This window comes from Anas platyrhynchos, chromosome 4 (assembly GCF_047663525.1).
Source record: "Anas platyrhynchos isolate ZD024472 breed Pekin duck chromosome 4, IASCAAS_PekinDuck_T2T, whole genome shotgun sequence".
NCBI classification, from domain to species: Eukaryota; Metazoa; Chordata; class Aves; order Anseriformes; family Anatidae; genus Anas; species Anas platyrhynchos.
This window is the reverse complement of record NC_092590.1, coordinates 73,947,045-73,964,643: the sequence shown is the minus strand read 5'-3', so window position 1 is coordinate 73,964,643 and position 17,599 is coordinate 73,947,045. Positions and strand designations below refer to the sequence as shown.

The window sequence follows — 17,599 nt, the reverse complement described above, 5'->3', positions numbered from 1 at the left end:
CCTGGCTGCTCACACTCACTCTGTCAATCCAGAGAGGCTCCTCTTAGGGAGGGGACATGACTGGAGACACCCCTCCCTCACCAAAAACAACTAAAGGAGCCCAAACGTGCCTCTTTCACACTGGTGATGGCGACAAAAGCCCACCCTCGCTGCCTGCAGGAGGGTCTTGCACATGGCCACTTCAAGGACTCATCGTTTTTTCCCCTCAGCCTTCATCGTTGCTCGTTCTTCCCCTGCTGCTCGGGCTTTCCGATGGATTTGGACAAAGGAGGTGCAGGGATGGGGCTGCAGGCACCTGCTGCTGCCCACAGCCAGCCCCCCGTTCACGGGGAGCCCCTCCTTGGCAATGCATCCTGCCCAGCACAGCGCTGCGTGAACGTGGCCTGGGACGTGCAGGGATGAGAGGTGTGGTGTGAAAGGGTGAGCAGAGAGCCTGGCAGCATCACTCTGCGTCCTTCCCCGCGTGCTCTGCTGCTTTCAGATGCAGCCTGACATCCCAGGTGCAATTAACCAGCATAAAACCCACTGCACAGGGAGGTCTACAGGCTTTTGAGCTATAATTGATTCGTTAGCCCCGATGCCAACATCAGGAGGGGTTGGGGTGGCTCCTGCCTGTCCCTACACACCCCTTGTGCCATGTTTCCAGTCCGCAGTCTGCCAGCCTCAGCTGGCACCGTGCTGCAGGGCACAGGGCTCAGCAGCCAGCCTGCATCCAGGCACTGCAGGGCACGATGCTCACCGACCATCACCCAGCTGCCTGCAGCAACCCCTACCTCAGGTCTGAGCTCCGGTTTCACAGCCAGATACCTTCAAAGAGAGCAGAGAGGAAATCTTGGGAGATAACTGAGGCCTTCCTTCCTAAATTCATGCACCTGGAAAATTCCTAGCAATGTCAGCACTGCAACGAGAGGGCTCTCATTGTGCTGCTCCTGCCTGTGTGCTACGTTCCTTCTGTAAAGCTCTCCCTGTTTCACCTATAAAGCAAACCCCATCAATGGGGGCATCACAAATTCCCCCACCTGCCAGTTTCTGGACACCGCAGCTGTCAGCTACGGGAGCACCGCATTTTACTGGGTAGCAGCAAGGTATTACAAATAAATGACTGCTTTCAGCTTCTTGCTGTCAGCTGGGCATCACCTTCATGTCTTCATCTTTGATCACATCTTGGCATCTCCTTAAACACAGATCTTGGTGTTCTCTGAGCTTGGTTCTTACACCTGTAAAGATGACAGAAGGGATGTTATCACTCAAACTACGTCCTAAGCCGGCTGCAAACTGCCTGTAAGGTGTCTGTAGGAATATTATCCCTCTGAGCCCCTTGTGAGCCTGCAATTTAAGGATGTTTTAGGGAAAAAAAAATAAAAAAAAAAATTGAAGTGCTGTGATTGAGGATTTTGTTGCTCATACAGCAAAATCCCTCCTGCAGAAGGTCAGGAGAGTCACAGAATCACAGAATTTCCTAACACTAACAGTCCTCCACTAAACCTCCTGCACCTCCTTTCTCCAAATCCATCGGAAAGCCTGAGCAGCAGGGGGAGGTCACGGGGAAGAACGAGCAATGATGAAGGCTGAGGGGAAAAAACGATGAGTCCTTGAAGTGGCCATGTGCAAGACCCTCCTGCAGGCAGCAGGGGTGGGCTTTTGTCGCCATCGCCAGTGCGAAAGAGGCACCTTTGGGCTCCTTCAGTTGTTTTTGGTGAGGGAGGGATGTCTCCAGTCATGACCTCTCCCTAAGAGGAGCCTCTCTGGATTGCTGAGTTCAGCAGCAGTGACTCTGTAACATCAGAGCCCGTGACGAGAGCCCTAGGGAAGGAACAGGGGGTGCAGGTGGATGCAGAGCTGCAGATCGTGGCATCGTACAAATCCCGTGGTAGGGGCTGGCTCAGGAGATGTGTCAGCTGTAGAGCTTAATCTTTTCTTCAGTGGCTGCGTGAGCTGCTTGCACTTTCTTTTCTGAAGGCTTTACAGCTCACTCAAATAACACCTGCTCCTTTGTTTGAGGAGGCGCAGGGGAGGAAGAGCTTTTTGAGCGTCTTTAGTTAGCAGCTTGTCCTACAAGCTCAGCTCAGGGTCCTTCAAATCTGCAGATGTTTCAAGGAGAGGACAGCTCACTTAGCTCAGAAGCAGGGAATCAGAAACTTCTTTAAACCATTCACAGTGTCCCTACTGGGCATCCCAGCCTCTCTTTCCCTTCTTTGGGTTCCCCTCTCGGTTTGTCCTGAGCACATTTTGTACCGTGTAACCCTTGGATCTCTTGGTTCCTAGAGCAGCCAGACGTGGCACTGACATCTTTAAGCCCCAATTCCTGTCCCTGGTTAATGAACTGCAGTTGTTGCGTTGCTTTCCTGATCGGTTCTCCTGCAGCCCCAGTGAGCTCTCTGCGTTCAAACGGGGATCTCCAGCAGCCTCCCACCCCCGTGCCAACTTTGTCTCAGCACCAGCAGTGCTCAAACCCTCAGATCTCAATCCTCGTGGGACTGCAGCTGTGCCAAGGAGGCTCTGTGGGAGAGGCTTTAGGTTTTGGGGCTAGCCCCAGACAGGTGGAGCACTGCCTGACAGCCCGGGCTACAGTATTGTGGCAGCACGGGGCACATCACGTTGGCCAAAGCTGTGCAAAGCGCTTGTGTGCGAGGATAAAATGTCAGAGCAGTGAGGACACAGTGAGGGATGCTCCTGGGGAGGCAGCAGTTTTGTGGGTTTTGTAAAACAGCTTTGCAGGAATGGAGTTAAGGCTCTATAAGAGCAAGCATCCATCTCAAATGAAGGCAGCAACTCCAAGCCGATAATGCAAGGGGTGCTCGCAGGGGAGACGAGAGGCCTGAGCCTTTCATCTGCGTGGTTAGAGCTGACCGTCGGGCGAGCTCAGACTGCTTTGGCTAAGCACAGCCTGGTGAAGTGGGGGTAACGGCTGGACTCGATGTGCCTGGAAGCAGCAGCTCACCTTGAGACTCCTTTTTTTTCTTTACAGTGTGTGTTCGTGTAGTTCTGTCACTCTTTTTTCCCCCATTAATTATTACAAGGAACTAAGAGCAGTTTCTCTCTCAATTCTCTCGTTCCCAGCTTGTTTGCAGATTAGCAAAGAGTTTTTCATTCTCCATTTTTTTTTTTCCTCTCCAGGCTTTTATCAGTCACTTGGCAAGGATACCAGAGCACCTTCCCAGCCTTTATCTCATCCCCCTTCCTAGCACAGGGGAGTGTTACTGGGCCCATCCTGCGAGTCCCAGGGAAAATAATTGTAGAGAGCTTGTTTCAAGGCTGTGGCAAACTGCAAGCTAAACTCTGGCATCCTAAAGCCCAGGCTGGTGTGTAAGTCACTGCCTTTTCCCTTACCCCTTGCCTCAAACTCTCGTTTATATTTTCACATTGATTTTTAGCTTTTCTGAAGCTAGGAAGTGAAGAAAGAAAGAAGCATTAGTAAGTCCGACTAGAAATACTGTTTTATTTTTTACCCCAGTTGTTGATTTGCCAGTGTCATAAGGAAATATTTACACCAAGTATATAGCTAGAAAAACCCAGAACTCTCATTTAGATCGGTTGATATGTCCCAGGTTGTTACGCTAAATACCCTGCTTAACCAAATCCGTAACAAAGACTTTTACTTTTTATCTACTCAACCATTTATTCCAGAAAGAAAGAAAAGCTCCCATTCCGTGCTCAGGCAAAACTGCTGAAATCCATGGAAGTGGGGCTAGCAGCAGAACAAGGACAGCAAGAGGGAAACAGTAAGCTTCAGCTTACGGGACTGTAAAACCATGAAGAGCAAGGCCCATTAATTTGTATTTACTTTCTCAGTGTGACCTTGTGTTGTATTAGACAGAGACTCTAGGAGATGCATGGCACCCCAAAAAGAGGGTATAGGAACTGAGATGGCTCCAGAGTGATTTCCAAAGAAAGCAAATTCAAATTTTGCTGCGTTTTGGCTGTTGCTGGCATCAGGACTGCCAACAATCCTGTATGTTGGCATCAGGACTGAGCTGTTTCTTCTGCCTGAACCCGAGCTCTGTCACTGGGATTAAAGGCGACATTTGGCCTTGGGAATCACTTTGCAAACCTCAGGTTGTGGAAGGAGCTGTGCTTTGGCACGCAGTTCACAGAGGAAGTGCCTGCTTGCCTTCTGCATGTCCCTGCTCCATCTGGACGCTTGTCTCTTCAAATTTCTCAGGATAAGAGTGCATGAGAAGTTGCAGCCATACAGATCGTGTAGGTGATGGGCATTTGCTCCCAGAAGGGGATCCAGAAGCCAAGAGGTGCAGGTGCTCATATCTGTTGGCTTGGCACCTTGGGATTCATTTTGGGCTTCCCGTTTGCAGGTCTAGAGAGAGAAACGTTTGTGATTTATTTGACATGAAACAAACAAGAAGGCAATTGCTGTAACACTGCTGATCAGCTCTCTTGGCCTTGGTCTGCAGCTGGGATCTCAAAGAGCAGGCTGGGAAGTGTTCCAACAGCCCCTTCAACAGCAGGGCTTGAGATAAACTGCTAAGCAATTGTGTGTTTTTTTTTTTTTTTCGTTTTTTTTTTTGTTGTTGTTGTTGTTGTTTCTTTTCTTTCTTTTTTTTTAATTATTATTAAAAAAAAAAATGGGGGGTCGTTTTAAAATTTACCTTTAACCTTTGCACATTTCCATGCTGTCACCAAGCCTTTGCACTGTCAGAAATGCGAGGAGCCTCGTCCCCCTCCCTCTGCTAACACAATGCTGCCCTGAAAGCAAGGCTGAGGGCTTTGGGGAGGCAGGGGAGCTGTTGCCAGTTCATGAGGACTGCTCTGGTTGCTTGTTAGGAGGCTTTACAGGCTCCACGCGTGCTCCCAACGTGACAGATGTTACTGGTCTCCAGCAACTGATAGCTTTATGATTTAATGAGGTGAAGATCTGGCATCTGTTTTCACTGAAGACTGATTTGTGCTGGAAAACAAATGCTTCAGGTGCCAGAAGGAATCCCAGGCCAGCTCCTGAGGTGCTCTTTAATTGAATGAATTGTGCTGCGAACTTCCAGGGAGCTTCATTTCAATAAGTGGCGACTGCTAACAGCAGCAGGGATTTCCTCTCTAAATAAAAGCTGGAATATGCTGCAGTTGCTTAAAACATAACCCTGTCATGTTAGCAGTGCCAAAGGAAAGCTGTCCTCGGTGAGATGATTTCCTCAGGCTCTTGGAACCCAAGCACTCCAGCAGTGGGAACCTGAAGAGCTCTACAGTCGTGCAGGATGATTTTCCTGAGGGAGAAAACCTCTCTGCACAGGGCTGGCAGCAGGAATAGAGATAAGCGAGGAATGCAGGCACTGGCCTAAACGTTAGGAGAAGAGTCTTCGTTACGATTTAGCCCTTGGAAAGCCAGGCAAAGATCAGAACTGTGCCAGGCTGGGTGAGGAAAATAGGCTTTGTAAAAGCCAGGGGCCCTTCCCTTGGTGTTTCAGCCTGGCCAGAGAGAAAGCAGCTCTGGAGGTGTGATGTCCTGTGTGGTCACAGGGTACGTGCAGAAAATTGCACCCAGAGATCAGGAGGCACTGCCACTCCGTGCCAGCTCCATAACATGTTCTTGTTATTTTATTGTTATAACATGTTCTTGTTATGTTATTGTTACAACATGTTGTTGTTATTCAGGCACTGATTTCTGATGCTTTCTCTGAGGTGCATGCAGTTAAAAATTAAATAAATCTGTAGGGATCCATTTTTTGTAAATGCAAGGGGAGGGAGTTTTATTTTTCCCTCTTAGCAGTAGCTTTTTGAGTGATTGTACTAATTTATTTGTATAAGCAAAATGTAGTTCTTCTCCTATTGTGAAACCTACGGCTGTGTAATAAGGAACTTGCATTTACCTTGGTTGCAAGATGCTTGATTTGCAAAGAACGAGGCTGTGGTAGTGTGAAATTACTGCCCCAGCCTTTCTTGCAACCCAGTTTTTCTACCGCTAGCCCGGTGCTGGGGCAGCAGCAGGGATCCCGTGCTCGAGCTCTGCTCTTTGTGCGAGCCCTAGGGCGCAGCCTCAGCACGGGGCTTGCAGAAGCACACGGGTGGTTTTCTGCAGCGTGGGCTAGGTGAAGAAACCAGCTGCAGGGAGGGCAGTTTGCAGAAGCAAACCGTGCGGTCCGTGCGGGCAGGAGGATTTCTTGCTTCTACCTGGGAAATTGCTCACTGCAGTATTGTTACAGTCTGGCCCTGGGGGCTCAGGGTGATGAGTGGAATGGGTAGAGGTAGGTGAAGGCAGAAAAAAAGATTCCTGTCTGCCCTAGAAAACAAGTCTCAATCTACACGCATCTAACTTGCTGTTTCTTAGGCAAATCATCTCAGGCTGCATGAGCCTTTTCCTTGCTGTTACCTGGTGCCTGTTGGGGACATAGAAGCGTACGGCTGTGGTGCCGCTGCTCCAAAACGGTGCAGAGGGCGTTCTGCTAGCACCAGCATAACCTGTTCATGGTACATAGATGCAGCTTTTTTGGATCAGCATGTTAGAAATGCATAAAGGTAATGCTAATTTCTGGGAGATGTGCAAGGGTTTTAGACTGCTGCAAATGCCTCCTGTCTCTCTGTTTAATATCTACTGCAGCATCAGATCTCAGGGGTTTGAATTCCTTACAAAGCAAGAAGCAGAAGGGAATCTTCCCTGTTTTTATCTCCACCCTTCCCCCCCAGTTACACAGCCCCCTCCCAACCACCCTGCCCTGAATGAAGGCTTTTTAGGTGCTTTTTGACACCTGCTTGCTGTGTCACTTCAGGCTGAGGTGCCAACAAGTTGCAAAGTGTCACCAGCTGTCAAGTACTAACCTCTTACACCATTACCTTCCTCTCTTCATCGCCTGGTTTCTAAAATGAAAAAAAAAAAAAAAATGAAATGTTTTAGTTCAGAGACAGCAAGACACAGCTTCATGAAGAAATGCAGCAGTGGCATCGAGCTGGCATTCCCTAGCACCCTGCCACCCTTCTGTTGCCTTGAAGGCCGTCAGCAGATAAAGCAGTGCTGCACATCCCCCCGACTCTCAGCTCCAGGATCATCCCAAACTAAAGGGTGTTTTCCTGGGAACAGCAGCAGCAGCAGCAGGGTCATCCTGCCAGTGCTGCCGGGGAATAAGTTCTTGCTCTCTGCAGTGACTTTCTGGCACGCTGATGAAACTCCGTTGGCAGCAGTTATTTCAGCAGCAGGCGAGTGGCACAGATCCCAAGCTTCTCTGCAGGTGGCTGCGATTTGCCTGCACACACCAGGAGGGTTTTGTTGGGCTTGGTTTCACCCTCTGGGCTTCTTCACTGCTCTTACAAATGTGCAGAGGGATGCAGAGACACGGGGCTCTGCCTTCAGCCAGCGTTTGTTAAATACACTGCTGCTTTGTGGCTCTAACCTGACTTAGATCAGCTCAGGATCCATCCCCCTGAACGATGCTCTTCCCCGTTTTAGCATCTATGTCAGTATTTCAGGAAAATACAATGGTGAACCATTCATTTTAGCACAAAAGGGAGGTGTCTGGATGTAAAAATCCCAGCTTGAGGGGATTGTGCTGCCTGCTGCAGAAATTAATGCAGCTAATTGGCTGGGGTTTATCAGTGTTTCTTTGTGTATTCCTTCCTCTTGCTGTGGGTAGTGGAGATTAGTGTTTTTAGTAGTGTTTTTTGGGGCTAACAGATGCTGAAAATTTGTATTTGTTAAACTGGTAAATCAATCTCACATCAGCTCTGGGCTGTAGGGTCAGTGAGGATGTGGTGAGGTTAATTCAGCAGCAGAGCCTGGCAGTGACCCACACTAACGAGCTGAGCCATGTAATGAAAGGGGTGCAGGTGCTGGGGGTGTCTGGGCCCTTCCCCACAGTAAACCTAAATTGATTTCAGCTGGCATTAAACTGATTTCAATCCTTTTGCTCCCACTGCTTGCTGAGGGTAAGTTTAAAACATTTCAGACATGAAATTCAGCTACAGGACTTCTTCCTTCCCAGAGCCCTTGCATTACTGCTTGACCTGCACCAGCCTCTGGGGCTGGGCATTCAGTAGCTCAGCTGGCTGTAGCTCCAGCTGCCGATCAGAGTCATTTGGATTTGCAAGGTCCATGCTGAAGCACCTTTATCCTGTTTTGTCAAAGTGTCCTGGTACTTTTGCCCCTCATACCCTGATTTAAGGGTGGTAGGACCGATACAGTTTGGTAGGGTAAGTTTCCTCTTTGTATTCTGTCATCCTATAGTGTAGGATTTGATGCTTGTTTCTCAAGCTAAACAAACAGGTGAGGAAAATGCGGAAATGAATTTTAAGAGTGGCCCTTTTGCACTCGCTGTGTCCTGGTTACTCAATAGCTATGTGAGGGGAAGAGCCAGAAAGCCCATTCTGCTGGAGGACCGGGCTCTGCTCCTTGGCCTGAGGCTGCAGGAACATCTGCAGGGGTTCAGGGTGCGACTTACTTTGGCACAGCACGACGGTGATCACCAGGATAAGGAGAACTAGTAAGCAGGCGCCAGTCAAAGGAACCCAGATGAAAATCTCACAGAAGAAATTCAGCTCTTTCTCCTTGCTTGTCTCTGCAGGAATAAAAGAGAGACAAGAGAGAGGAAAGGTCCTGCAGGCACTCACAGCTGGGGTTACTGCCGGCACTGGCAGAGCTGCCTGGGGGCCCAGCAAGCAAAGGGACCCGTCTGGCTCTGAGCAAGGCTGGCAGGAGCTGTAGGTGAGGAGAGGCAGCTGAGGGAGCCAAAAGTCTTCTCATGTCTCCAGCTGAGGTTAAAACCAGTGCTAGCCCATAGGACTTGCCCTCTGTTTGGGGTGCCCAGCCATCAGGCAGGCTCATGCTTTGTAAGTCATCCCAGGTGGGGTGGAATCAGAGCTTGGAGTCCCTGAACCATGCAGTCATCTAGTTGGAAAAGACCCTCAGGATCACCAAGTCCAACCATCAGCCTGACACACCAAGTCCCAGCACCAAACCATGTCCCTTGGTACCACATCCACAAATCTCTTTCACCCCACCCAGGGATGCAGCTCCCCAATTCTTACAGAGCTCAAAGGATCCCCGACTATCCCAAAACGCCAGCAGTCACTACAGGCATTGAGCTGAGCTCTTCGGACCCACAGCAACCCCTGTGGCAGAGCCCCCCTCCTTCCCTCTGCCTCCCCTGGGTTACCTGCCTCGTGGCTCTGCAGGCAGACGTCCCTCTTGGTGACCTGGCTGCCCGGGGTGGTGGGGGGCACGGTTTTGACGGGTGCCACTGTCGTCGTGACTGTAAGTGACAGGGGATGAATGTAGCACACAGCGAGACAGAACGAAATAGCTCACCCCCAGCCCTGCTGGGGAACGGCTGCTCCTGTTGCCAGCTTGGGAGGTCTTTGTAGGGCCCATTTTGGGACTGCGATGCCCCGACGTGTCCCCCTGGGGTGAGCTTGTGTTGCCGAGCTGCAGGCTGATAGCTGTGGGCTCCTCATTTCTTGCTTTCTGCCACCACTTCTCAATTTCTGAGCTCTTATCTTACCTCATCTGTAGCTCTTAGGACACATGTCCTGACTGACCTGTTGTTTTTTTCTTTCCTCAGTCCAACCTCCAGCCTCACCCGTGAGTTTCCGTTTGAGGTGCTGTAAGCGCTCAGAGGTTGGAAGGACTTTTAGGGCCGAGGCAAAGTGAGGAAGGAGGGGGCGGTTGTGGACTTTTTTTACTCTTATCCCCTCAGCCACCAGTGGGATGGGGAGGTGCTGCTGGGTCTGCGCGACCACCTTTGGTTTTGGGCAGGGACGAGCAAGCAGAGATGGTGAGCAGGGAGCCTCCAGCAGGAGGACCAAGGCTTTGGGCACAAGATGCCTTGGGCAAACCAGGAGGGAGATGGGGACTGGGGGCAATACAACAAGAAAAGAGGCATGGGCAGGGGTGCTGGGTGTAAGTGAGGTAGGTGAGGATGTTGCTGACCTGGGAAGAAGGCGGGTAGGCCAGAGCTGAAGTACAGCGTGTGGTTGTAGTTGATGGTGCAGAAATAGGTCCCCTCATCCTGTGTCTCGAAGGACTTCACTGTCAGCCAATAGGATTTGCCACTCTTTGACGCCTCAAAACGTAAAGACGTTGCCTGGCTCCCCTTAAAGGTTGGCTTGGACAAGGCAGAAATATAGACGATGAAGTGAAGGGTCCCAGCCTTGTCCTGGCGGATCCAGGTGACGCCGCTGTCTTGGGAATTTGTGCACTCCAGCTCCAGGGGCTTTCCGCTCTGGGGGTGCGTGCTCTTGCTGTTGTAGAACTTGGCTGTCACCGTCATCCTCTGGCCCTGGGCTCCTGGGCAGCCTGTGGGGGGACAAGTCCATCATCGCCCTTCACAGCCTGCTCGGGAAGAGCGGCTTCGCTCCGGGCAAGCTCGGGGGCTGCTCCTGGGGGTCTTTGGGCAACCCCAGGGCTGGTACCCCTGTCCCGAAGGAGGACACAAAGGGAGGAGCGCACCGTCTGGCACGCTTGGGTGGCTTGGTTGAGTCCCTGGGGGACTCAGCATTCAGCCACCCAGGCTTTAAGACAGATGCTGCCCTTCAGAATAGCTTTCAGCTGCATTCTCGGGGGTGGTAACATTTCCTTGCTAATCTGAAGGGATTCCCTAATAACAACTGCTATTTTTTTTTCCCCTTCCCCCTTTTTTTTTGCCATTCCCTGTCCCCTCCAGCAATGCCTGTCCGAGCGGGCTGTGTTCCCACTGCATCACGCTGCAGTCACGCCGCTCCTGCTTTCCTTCCCTCCTCGTTCACTGAGCAGCCCTGATCGTTTGTCTTGTGGGCTTGCTCTTCATTTTCCCCAATTCCTTGGATTTGGTGAAAGGGGAACACCTTAACCCCTTTTACTCGCTCCCCATGGAAAAGGTGGCCAAGAATCCCAATCCCATACTCACAGAGCCCCAGGCTGAGCAGGAGGAGCAGCGCAGGAGATGCGTCCGTCATCCTCGGGGACGAGGCAGCGGAGCACAGATGATCTTTCTCGCTTGCCTTCGGAGGCTGTGCAGCTTTTTGGAGAGGATGTGATGTCACCAGGACCCTCTTAAGCAAAGAGCCGCTGTTCAGCATCTGAGGTGAAATGAAACAAGCAATGATTTCTGAAGAAGTTCATTTCTGTTCCAGAACTTGGGCTCATTTGTCTTTATGACATTTATTTCAATGGTGCCTTGAGGATTTCGCTGTGGCAACTTCACCAGAGATTCAGACTCACAACTTGTGGGCTTGAAATAGGATCAGCCACCGCAGACTGCTGTCTCCCAGCCATTTGGGTCACTCACATCAGGTCCAGCTCTGCAGAAAACGTGGGTGAGTGCCATGCCATGGACACAGGCCCCACGCTGCATTTCTTGGCAGAGGTTCTGCTGCCTTCACTTGTGTGTGCTCAAGCAGCCTGGTGTAGGTGGAAGAGCTTTTTTATTACAGAGCGAACAAGATGCTGGAATGTTTTTCATCATATATTCATTTATAGGTCTGTGCATATATATATCTATATCTATATCTATGTCCAAGCCCATGCACTGCTGACATGGAGCTGAGTCTTTCAGCCCCATTGTTCTCTGCAACTGTTCTTTGCTCTGAAAAAGCTGCTTTGTGCAAGGCAGGTGGTCGCGGATGCAAAACCCATCAAGAAAGCCCTGTGCCCAGTGGCAGGCATTCTTTTTTTTTTTTTTTTTTTTTTTTTTGAGCATCTCGTGGTTTTCAACTCCAACCGCAGGGACTTCCGTACTGCCAAAAAAAAACTTTACACGTTTCAGCATTCAGGGCCCTTGTTTTTGCCTCCAGGTGACCACTTGTACATTGGGAGGGTTGGGCTTCCTGGTATTTGCACATAGAGTAGCAACGGTTTCACCAGGCTGCTGGTGTTATTTGCTGGTATTTCCTGGTCTTCGTACTTATTTTTTTTTTAATTATTATATCTCACAGGTAACCAGTGATAGGACCAGAGGGAATGGCCTGAAGTTGTGTCAGGGGAGGTTCAGGTTGGAAATGAGGAGACATTTCTGTCAGAAAGAGCAGTCAGGCGTTGGGACGGGTTGCCCAGGGAGGTGGTGGCGTCACCGTCCCTGGGGGTGTTCAAGGAAATGTTGGGCCTGGTTTGGTGGTGACAGTGGTGGTCGGGGGGTGGTTGGACCAGATATCTTGAAGGTCTTTTCCAACCTTAATGATTCTATGATGATGGTGATGATTTTCCTTTATGTGGGAGGTGTATTTCTACTACTCCTTTGCAAAGAAAGCCCCCTGTTCCTGGGCATGCCAGGAATCAGGTGCTGTTGACTGATAAAATTGTTGTTCTGGCTGCTACTTAGACGTGATGGTTATGAGAAAGTGAGCTAAATGGGCTAGGAACTGGGCTCATTTCACCGGGCCTCAAAGCTTTTTCATGAGTGAGGACAGCATGTATTAGGCCCACTAAGATCCATGAAACGTGCTTTGATGAGCTTTGTATACATGTATATGAGCTTTGTATGTAAAATGTGCTTTGTATGACTTGTGATGTCAACATGAGATAGATTCTTTTTTCAAAAGAACAAAGGTTTTGTCAATTAAATAACATTACAAGGGTCTGAATCTCGAAATCCCATCAAGCAAACATGAACTTCAGGCCTGAGGTAAAGAAATCTCTTACGACTCTGGCCATCTCTGGATGTGACTTCTAAGTTATGCTGTTTGTGTAGGCCCCTTCTGTTTTGGGGGGCATTTTTCTCCTTAACCTCATTAAGTTATTCTCCTTTCTCCTTAAAGTTATTCTCCTTAACCTAAGGGGAATCTGTGCTGCCTTTATAATGGGATAAGCTGCTCTTGGGAGGTGCCTGGCTTCACCGCCTAATGGAGGAGCGTAGGCCAGGAACTCCACTTCTCCACTTCAGGGGCCAGGAACTCCACTTCTCCACTTAAAAGTGTTATTTTATTATGGGTCAGTCCCAGACACTGAACAGGAGCCCAGTTTCCCCTCATAAGGACAGCTTAGGACCTTCAGCTTGGTCCTCATGGCTGACAGACTGAGGTGGTTTCCGCACGAGGCCACCTCTTCCTGCATCGTGTTCAGGCCCTGGGCCCTGCATCACCACCCAGAGGACTCCTTTTCCTCCTCATATTTTTATTTGCTGAGGCTCTTTGTGACTCACCTCTACACAAAAGGTACCACCAGCCCTGCCTCTTCTGATGTTGCCCATTGTGCAGCACGGGATGAAGGCCACAGTGCTGAGTAACAGGAAATAAGAGAATCACAGAACCATCTAGGCTGGAAGAGACCTCCAAGATCACCTAGTCCGCTCTCTGACCTAACACTAACAGTCCTCCACTAAACCATATCCCTAAGCTCTACATCTAAACGTCTTTTGAAGACCTCCAGGGATGGTGACTCCACCACTTCCCTGGGCAGCCTGTTCCAGTGCCTAACAACCCTTTCGGTAAAGAAGCTCTTCCTAACATCTAACCTAAAACTCCCCTGGTGCAACTTAAGCCCATTCCCCCTCGTCCTGTCACCAGGCACGTAGGAGAACAGGCCAACCCCCACCTCGCTACAGCCTCCTTTGAGGTACCTGTAGAGAGCGATAAGGTCGCCCCTGAGCCTCCTCTTCTCCAGGCTGAACAAGCCCAGCTCCCTCAGCCGCTCCTCGTAGGACTTGTTCTCCAGGCCCCTCACCAGCTTCGTCGGCCTTCTCTGGACCTGCTCAAGCACCTCCATGTCCTTCTTGTAGTGAGGGGCCCAAAATTGAACACAGTACTCGAGGTGCGGCCTCACCAGAGCCGAGTACAGGGGGACGATCACTTCCCAAGTCAGAGGCAGCCCGGAGTAAAGCAAAGGACACAGGCCAGCAGCTATGGATGGACACCCTAGAAACGAGAAGCACTTCCCCAGCAGACATCCACGAGAAGCTGGGTGATCTTCCATCACCGAGGAGCCCTCCAGCAGATAACGAGCTCTCCGAGGCAGGGCTGAGCCCCCTGAGCCAGCCCCTCCTGTGCAGTCCCACGACCAGGTCACTTTGCAGTTCAGGTCTCTGATCAAATCTATTTGGAAGGCAAAAAAAAAAAAAAAAAACAAACCACAGTTTTTGCACTAAAGCCATAATAACCAGACACAAAACGCCACTGCAGGGGTGAGAGACGGAAGAGCCAAGAGCCAGCCCAGCCCCAGTGCAGCATCATGTTAGGAGGCACGTAGGTGCCTCCAGCAAAGCTGGTTAGGAGCAACCTGGCTGGATTTGGGGCTGAGAGCAGTACCTTTTTAAAGACAAGTAGAAGCAGTAAATATGTTCAGCTCTTGAGGGTTACCTGGCAGGGAATAGCTCAAAGCTTCATCAGAAGCTGATGGGCTAATGGCAAACACAGGTTAGCAGTCAAAAGACTAAGAGCTGATTTATGATTTAAACAAAACCTCAGCTAACGAAGGAAAAATGATACAAGGTGGTCACTGAAAACCCTAAGCAGCTGAGGGATGCACCACACACCCCCACAACACAAAGCCTCCTGAATTTATTGCTGTTGTTAGACACCTGCTGCTTCCTCAGCCAGTGCTTCACTTACTCCAAAATATTTTTGAGTGATTTTTCTGAGCCAGTTCCAGGCCCTTCACCCATCCAAGCCTTATTCACTGCTACAGCGAAGGCAGCTCAGCCCAGCCCAGACTCCCTGCACTAAAACTGTGGTGTGCAAGTGCCTGGCAGCTGCCCCGTGGGAACCAAACCCCTTCAGCATTCAGAACAGAAAAGCACGATAAGGTAAAAGAAACAGTGACCGATAGCTCCAGGGAGAAATGTAAAGAGACAGTGAAATACGAGCCTCCTGTAACCGGGTGTCTTCCTTCTAATTAATTTGAAATAAAACCCATTTGATGCGCAGGGTCAGCATGACCTATGCACCACTGGATGGACATCTTGGGCTCTGTTAAATAAATGCAATGTTATTTTTGTTCTAGGAAATCATTCACATTTTTGCTTGTGCTCCACGTTCTTGGAAACCTCTTTAAATAATTCAGAAACCCTGGAAAACACTGGAATTTAGGGAAAAAACATGAATAACTGTATGTGTTTAGTTTTTCCCCCCTCTGCAGCAAACATCTCGTGGATGATGCTGAAGAAAATCTGAGAAGCTATTTGCAGCTTCGCCCACCTCCTCGATACTTTGATCAAAGAAAACCTGCTCACTTGACCCTATGAAGAAGAAACCAACAGCAGCAGCACCAAGTGTGAAAACAAACATGAGGGAGAGAAAAGGGAGGAGAAAAGTGGCTGTTTCCCAGCCTGAGTTCACCTAAGCTGTGCTCACCCCAGTCCCGGTCACAGCACCCTGCAGCTTCAGGGCCGGGTCTTCGTTCCAGTTTTCCATGAAACCGTGCTGTTTAGCTACATTCAGAATAACCCTCAAATTGTAAAAAATTCTTATTTGTAAAGTAGAACATGCACTGGGCCAGCCTAGCAGGGCTTCTGTATTTGGAGGATACAGACAGAGCTGTCCTTCCCCACAGCCTGCATCGATATTCTGCTATCCCAACAGCATGCAATGAAGAAAGAAAACGTACAAAGGTATGGATGAAGCAGGGTGTCACCCTGTAACTTAACCTACAAGCTGAAAATTGTGGAGAGAGGAAAAGTTTAGCTTTGAAAGGCTGCTGGCAAGGAATGACAGGCTGCGATAGGTTAAGAAAGGGATCTGAATTCCTCCTTTCCCTACCCCGTTACTTTTACTGTAGGTATTTTAGCCTTTGTGACTTCCCTTCTTCCTTCACTGATTGTGCACCTGTCCTTGAAGGTGCACCCACCACACAGATTTCAGGCTCTGAGTTGATTTTAGTTTCCTGCCATTTCCCTGCTTCTGAGGATTTCCCTGCTGAATGAGGATTCTGCTAGTTCTTGTGTTAAAAACCACTGCAATTAAATTTGACACGTAAACATCAGTTCCTGCATAGGAGCCCAGCAAGATTTGTTAGTTTACAGCAGGCTAAGAGTCCAGTTTCCATATTTCTCTATAGGACTGCTAATTTAATGCAAACATGAAGTCATACCGAGTGTCACCTCACACATTTTAAGCTTTTCTCTTGCACATATATATTAAGGCTTGAATTAAATTTAGAGTAGTAATCCAACACTATGGTACAGTTCTCCTTATTATAGATCATCTCTGCCCATCTCTCCTCTTTTCTTCTATCCTCAAAGCATTTTTCCCTACACTGCATTCTGCTATTACAGAAGGAAGATCACAAGAGTGGCGATGGGTTATAGGACATAACATTTTCAGAGAGACAAATCAACCTCTGCAGTGGCAAGCGTGCAAAAGCAAACAGTATTTTTGCAGCAGGCAAACAATCCTTGCAAGCAAAATCTAACCCAAACGTACTCTGTTAAATCTGGTGCGTTGGCTCCGAGTAGTCATAACTAACTTCAGCCTTAAACGTTAGCAGCACCCTGTGAAATGCTAGAAGGAAAGGATGAAAGCTCCAGGAAGGAGACAGATCTAAGCAAACAGGGATCAGAAGCTCTCAATCATTAGTTTTAATGCACGGCTTTTGCTGCAGCTTCTAGACCGGTTAATCAATCTGACTTACAGACAGAAGGCTGAGATCAATGCCGTATTGCAGAAGCAAAACACGCTGATTCTTGGCAGGCATGGCCGGTTGTTCAGCCATGTCCACTTGCAATTTATAGCGCCAAAGTCCCCGCAGGAAAAGACTTTCCTTATTGAAAAATACTTCACAGAGCAGATCATCGACAGCGCTGAACGGGAGGTAAAGACACGAGCTTTGTCACAGCGACACGGTCACGTTACCCTGAAAGTGTTCAATAGGTTTTAAGAACCATTTAAGGTCAAACAGGCTCCATACTACTTTCACTCCCCAGTATCTGTTTTTAAGGTTTGATCGTGTGTGCTGACACAAATCAGACTTCAAACCCGCCAAGAAATGGGAAAGCTGCAGTGATACGTCAAGACAGGTACCAAAGTTGGAAGAGTCTATTAAAAGACATAAAACTAACACTACGACCAACCCACCACTATGGAAGTTGTTTATGAACGCCCACGACAGAGCACCTAGAAGCTAAGCCTTTTAGAGAATTGTGGTCAGAAAAATCTTGACTTAAAGCCCATCTGCATTGCTGGTGAGCTTGGTACCGCAGAGCTGTGCTCCAACAATCTGCAAAGGAGGGTGGAAAGCAGCACTGCAGCAGCTGCACGGTGACCTGGACACAGACCTCGCAGTGACAGATGAATATTGTCCCTCTGGCTGTGTGCTTTTCATGAGACTGCTGCAATTAAGTTAAGGATTAAGTTAACAGCTTGAGAATATGGTATGAGAGTGTAATAGGGACAGAGCCCAGATACCACCGCAGCACTTCAAACTTTAAAGGTTTTTAAAATCAAACACTCTGCTATGGATGTTTCCAAGCTGCAGCAAAGAAAGTGTACACACATCAGCTAACCGTATTTTAAGTATGAAAACCTCCTGTTATTACTCCCTTCTCCCTGTGCAAGCACTTTCTCTGGTTAACAGAAGCAAATACTGGGTAACTGTAATAGCCAACATGCAGGCAGAGTTTCACAAACGCCCAGCATCCCATTCCTGTACGCACACGAGCATTCTGTATTAAGCTGCTAGCATCATCTGTTGGTGGAGTTTCAGAACTGCAGGCAATTATTAAGTAAGCATGGAGACGGCGAGAAGAATTGCAACAATCTGGTG

General features: G+C 49.1%; 1 protein-coding gene across 2 annotated transcripts; it reads right to left on the bottom strand.

Moving 5' to 3' along the window:
• Positions 1–3,419: 3,419 nt before the first annotated feature.
• On the bottom strand, positions 3,420–16,809 carry LOC119713005 (T-cell surface glycoprotein CD8 alpha chain-like). 2 transcript variants are annotated; one of them, XM_038178765.2, is made up of 8 exons: positions 16,469–16,809; positions 13,464–13,935; positions 10,818–10,989; positions 9,863–10,228; positions 9,090–9,185; positions 8,376–8,492; positions 6,763–6,801; positions 3,420–4,312 (listed from the first exon to the last, which is right to left on the bottom strand). In XM_038178765.2, exons 3-7 carry the CDS (start codon positions 10,987–10,989, stop codon positions 6,788–6,790), a joined length of 765 nt encoding a protein of 254 aa, XP_038034693.2. In that variant the 5' UTR covers positions 13,464–13,935; positions 16,469–16,809; the 3' UTR covers positions 3,420–4,312; positions 6,763–6,787. The 2 variants fall into 2 exon arrangements, with proteins under 2 accessions (XP_038034693.2, XP_038034695.2); XM_038178767.2 differs by lacking the exon at positions 3,420–4,312 and adding an exon at positions 5,133–5,284.
• Positions 16,810–17,599: the final 790 nt, after the last annotated feature.

What these genes read in the sequence shown, in the direction of transcription:
- LOC119713005 (XM_038178765.2), bottom strand. Translation starts at nt 10,989, where the DNA reads ATGCTGAACAGCGGCTCTTTGCTTAAGAGGGTCCTGGTGACATCACAT. An exon ending in CCTGCTCAGCCTGGGGCTCT is followed by an intron (nt 10,229 to 10,817) that starts GTGAGTATGGGA and finishes GTCCCCCCACAG; the next exon opens with GCTGCCCAGGAGCCCAGGGC. An exon ending in CCTGCAGAGCCACGAGGCAG is followed by an intron (nt 8,493 to 9,089) that starts GTAACCCAGGGG and finishes TTATTCCTGCAG; the next exon opens with AGACAAGCAAGGAGAAAGAG.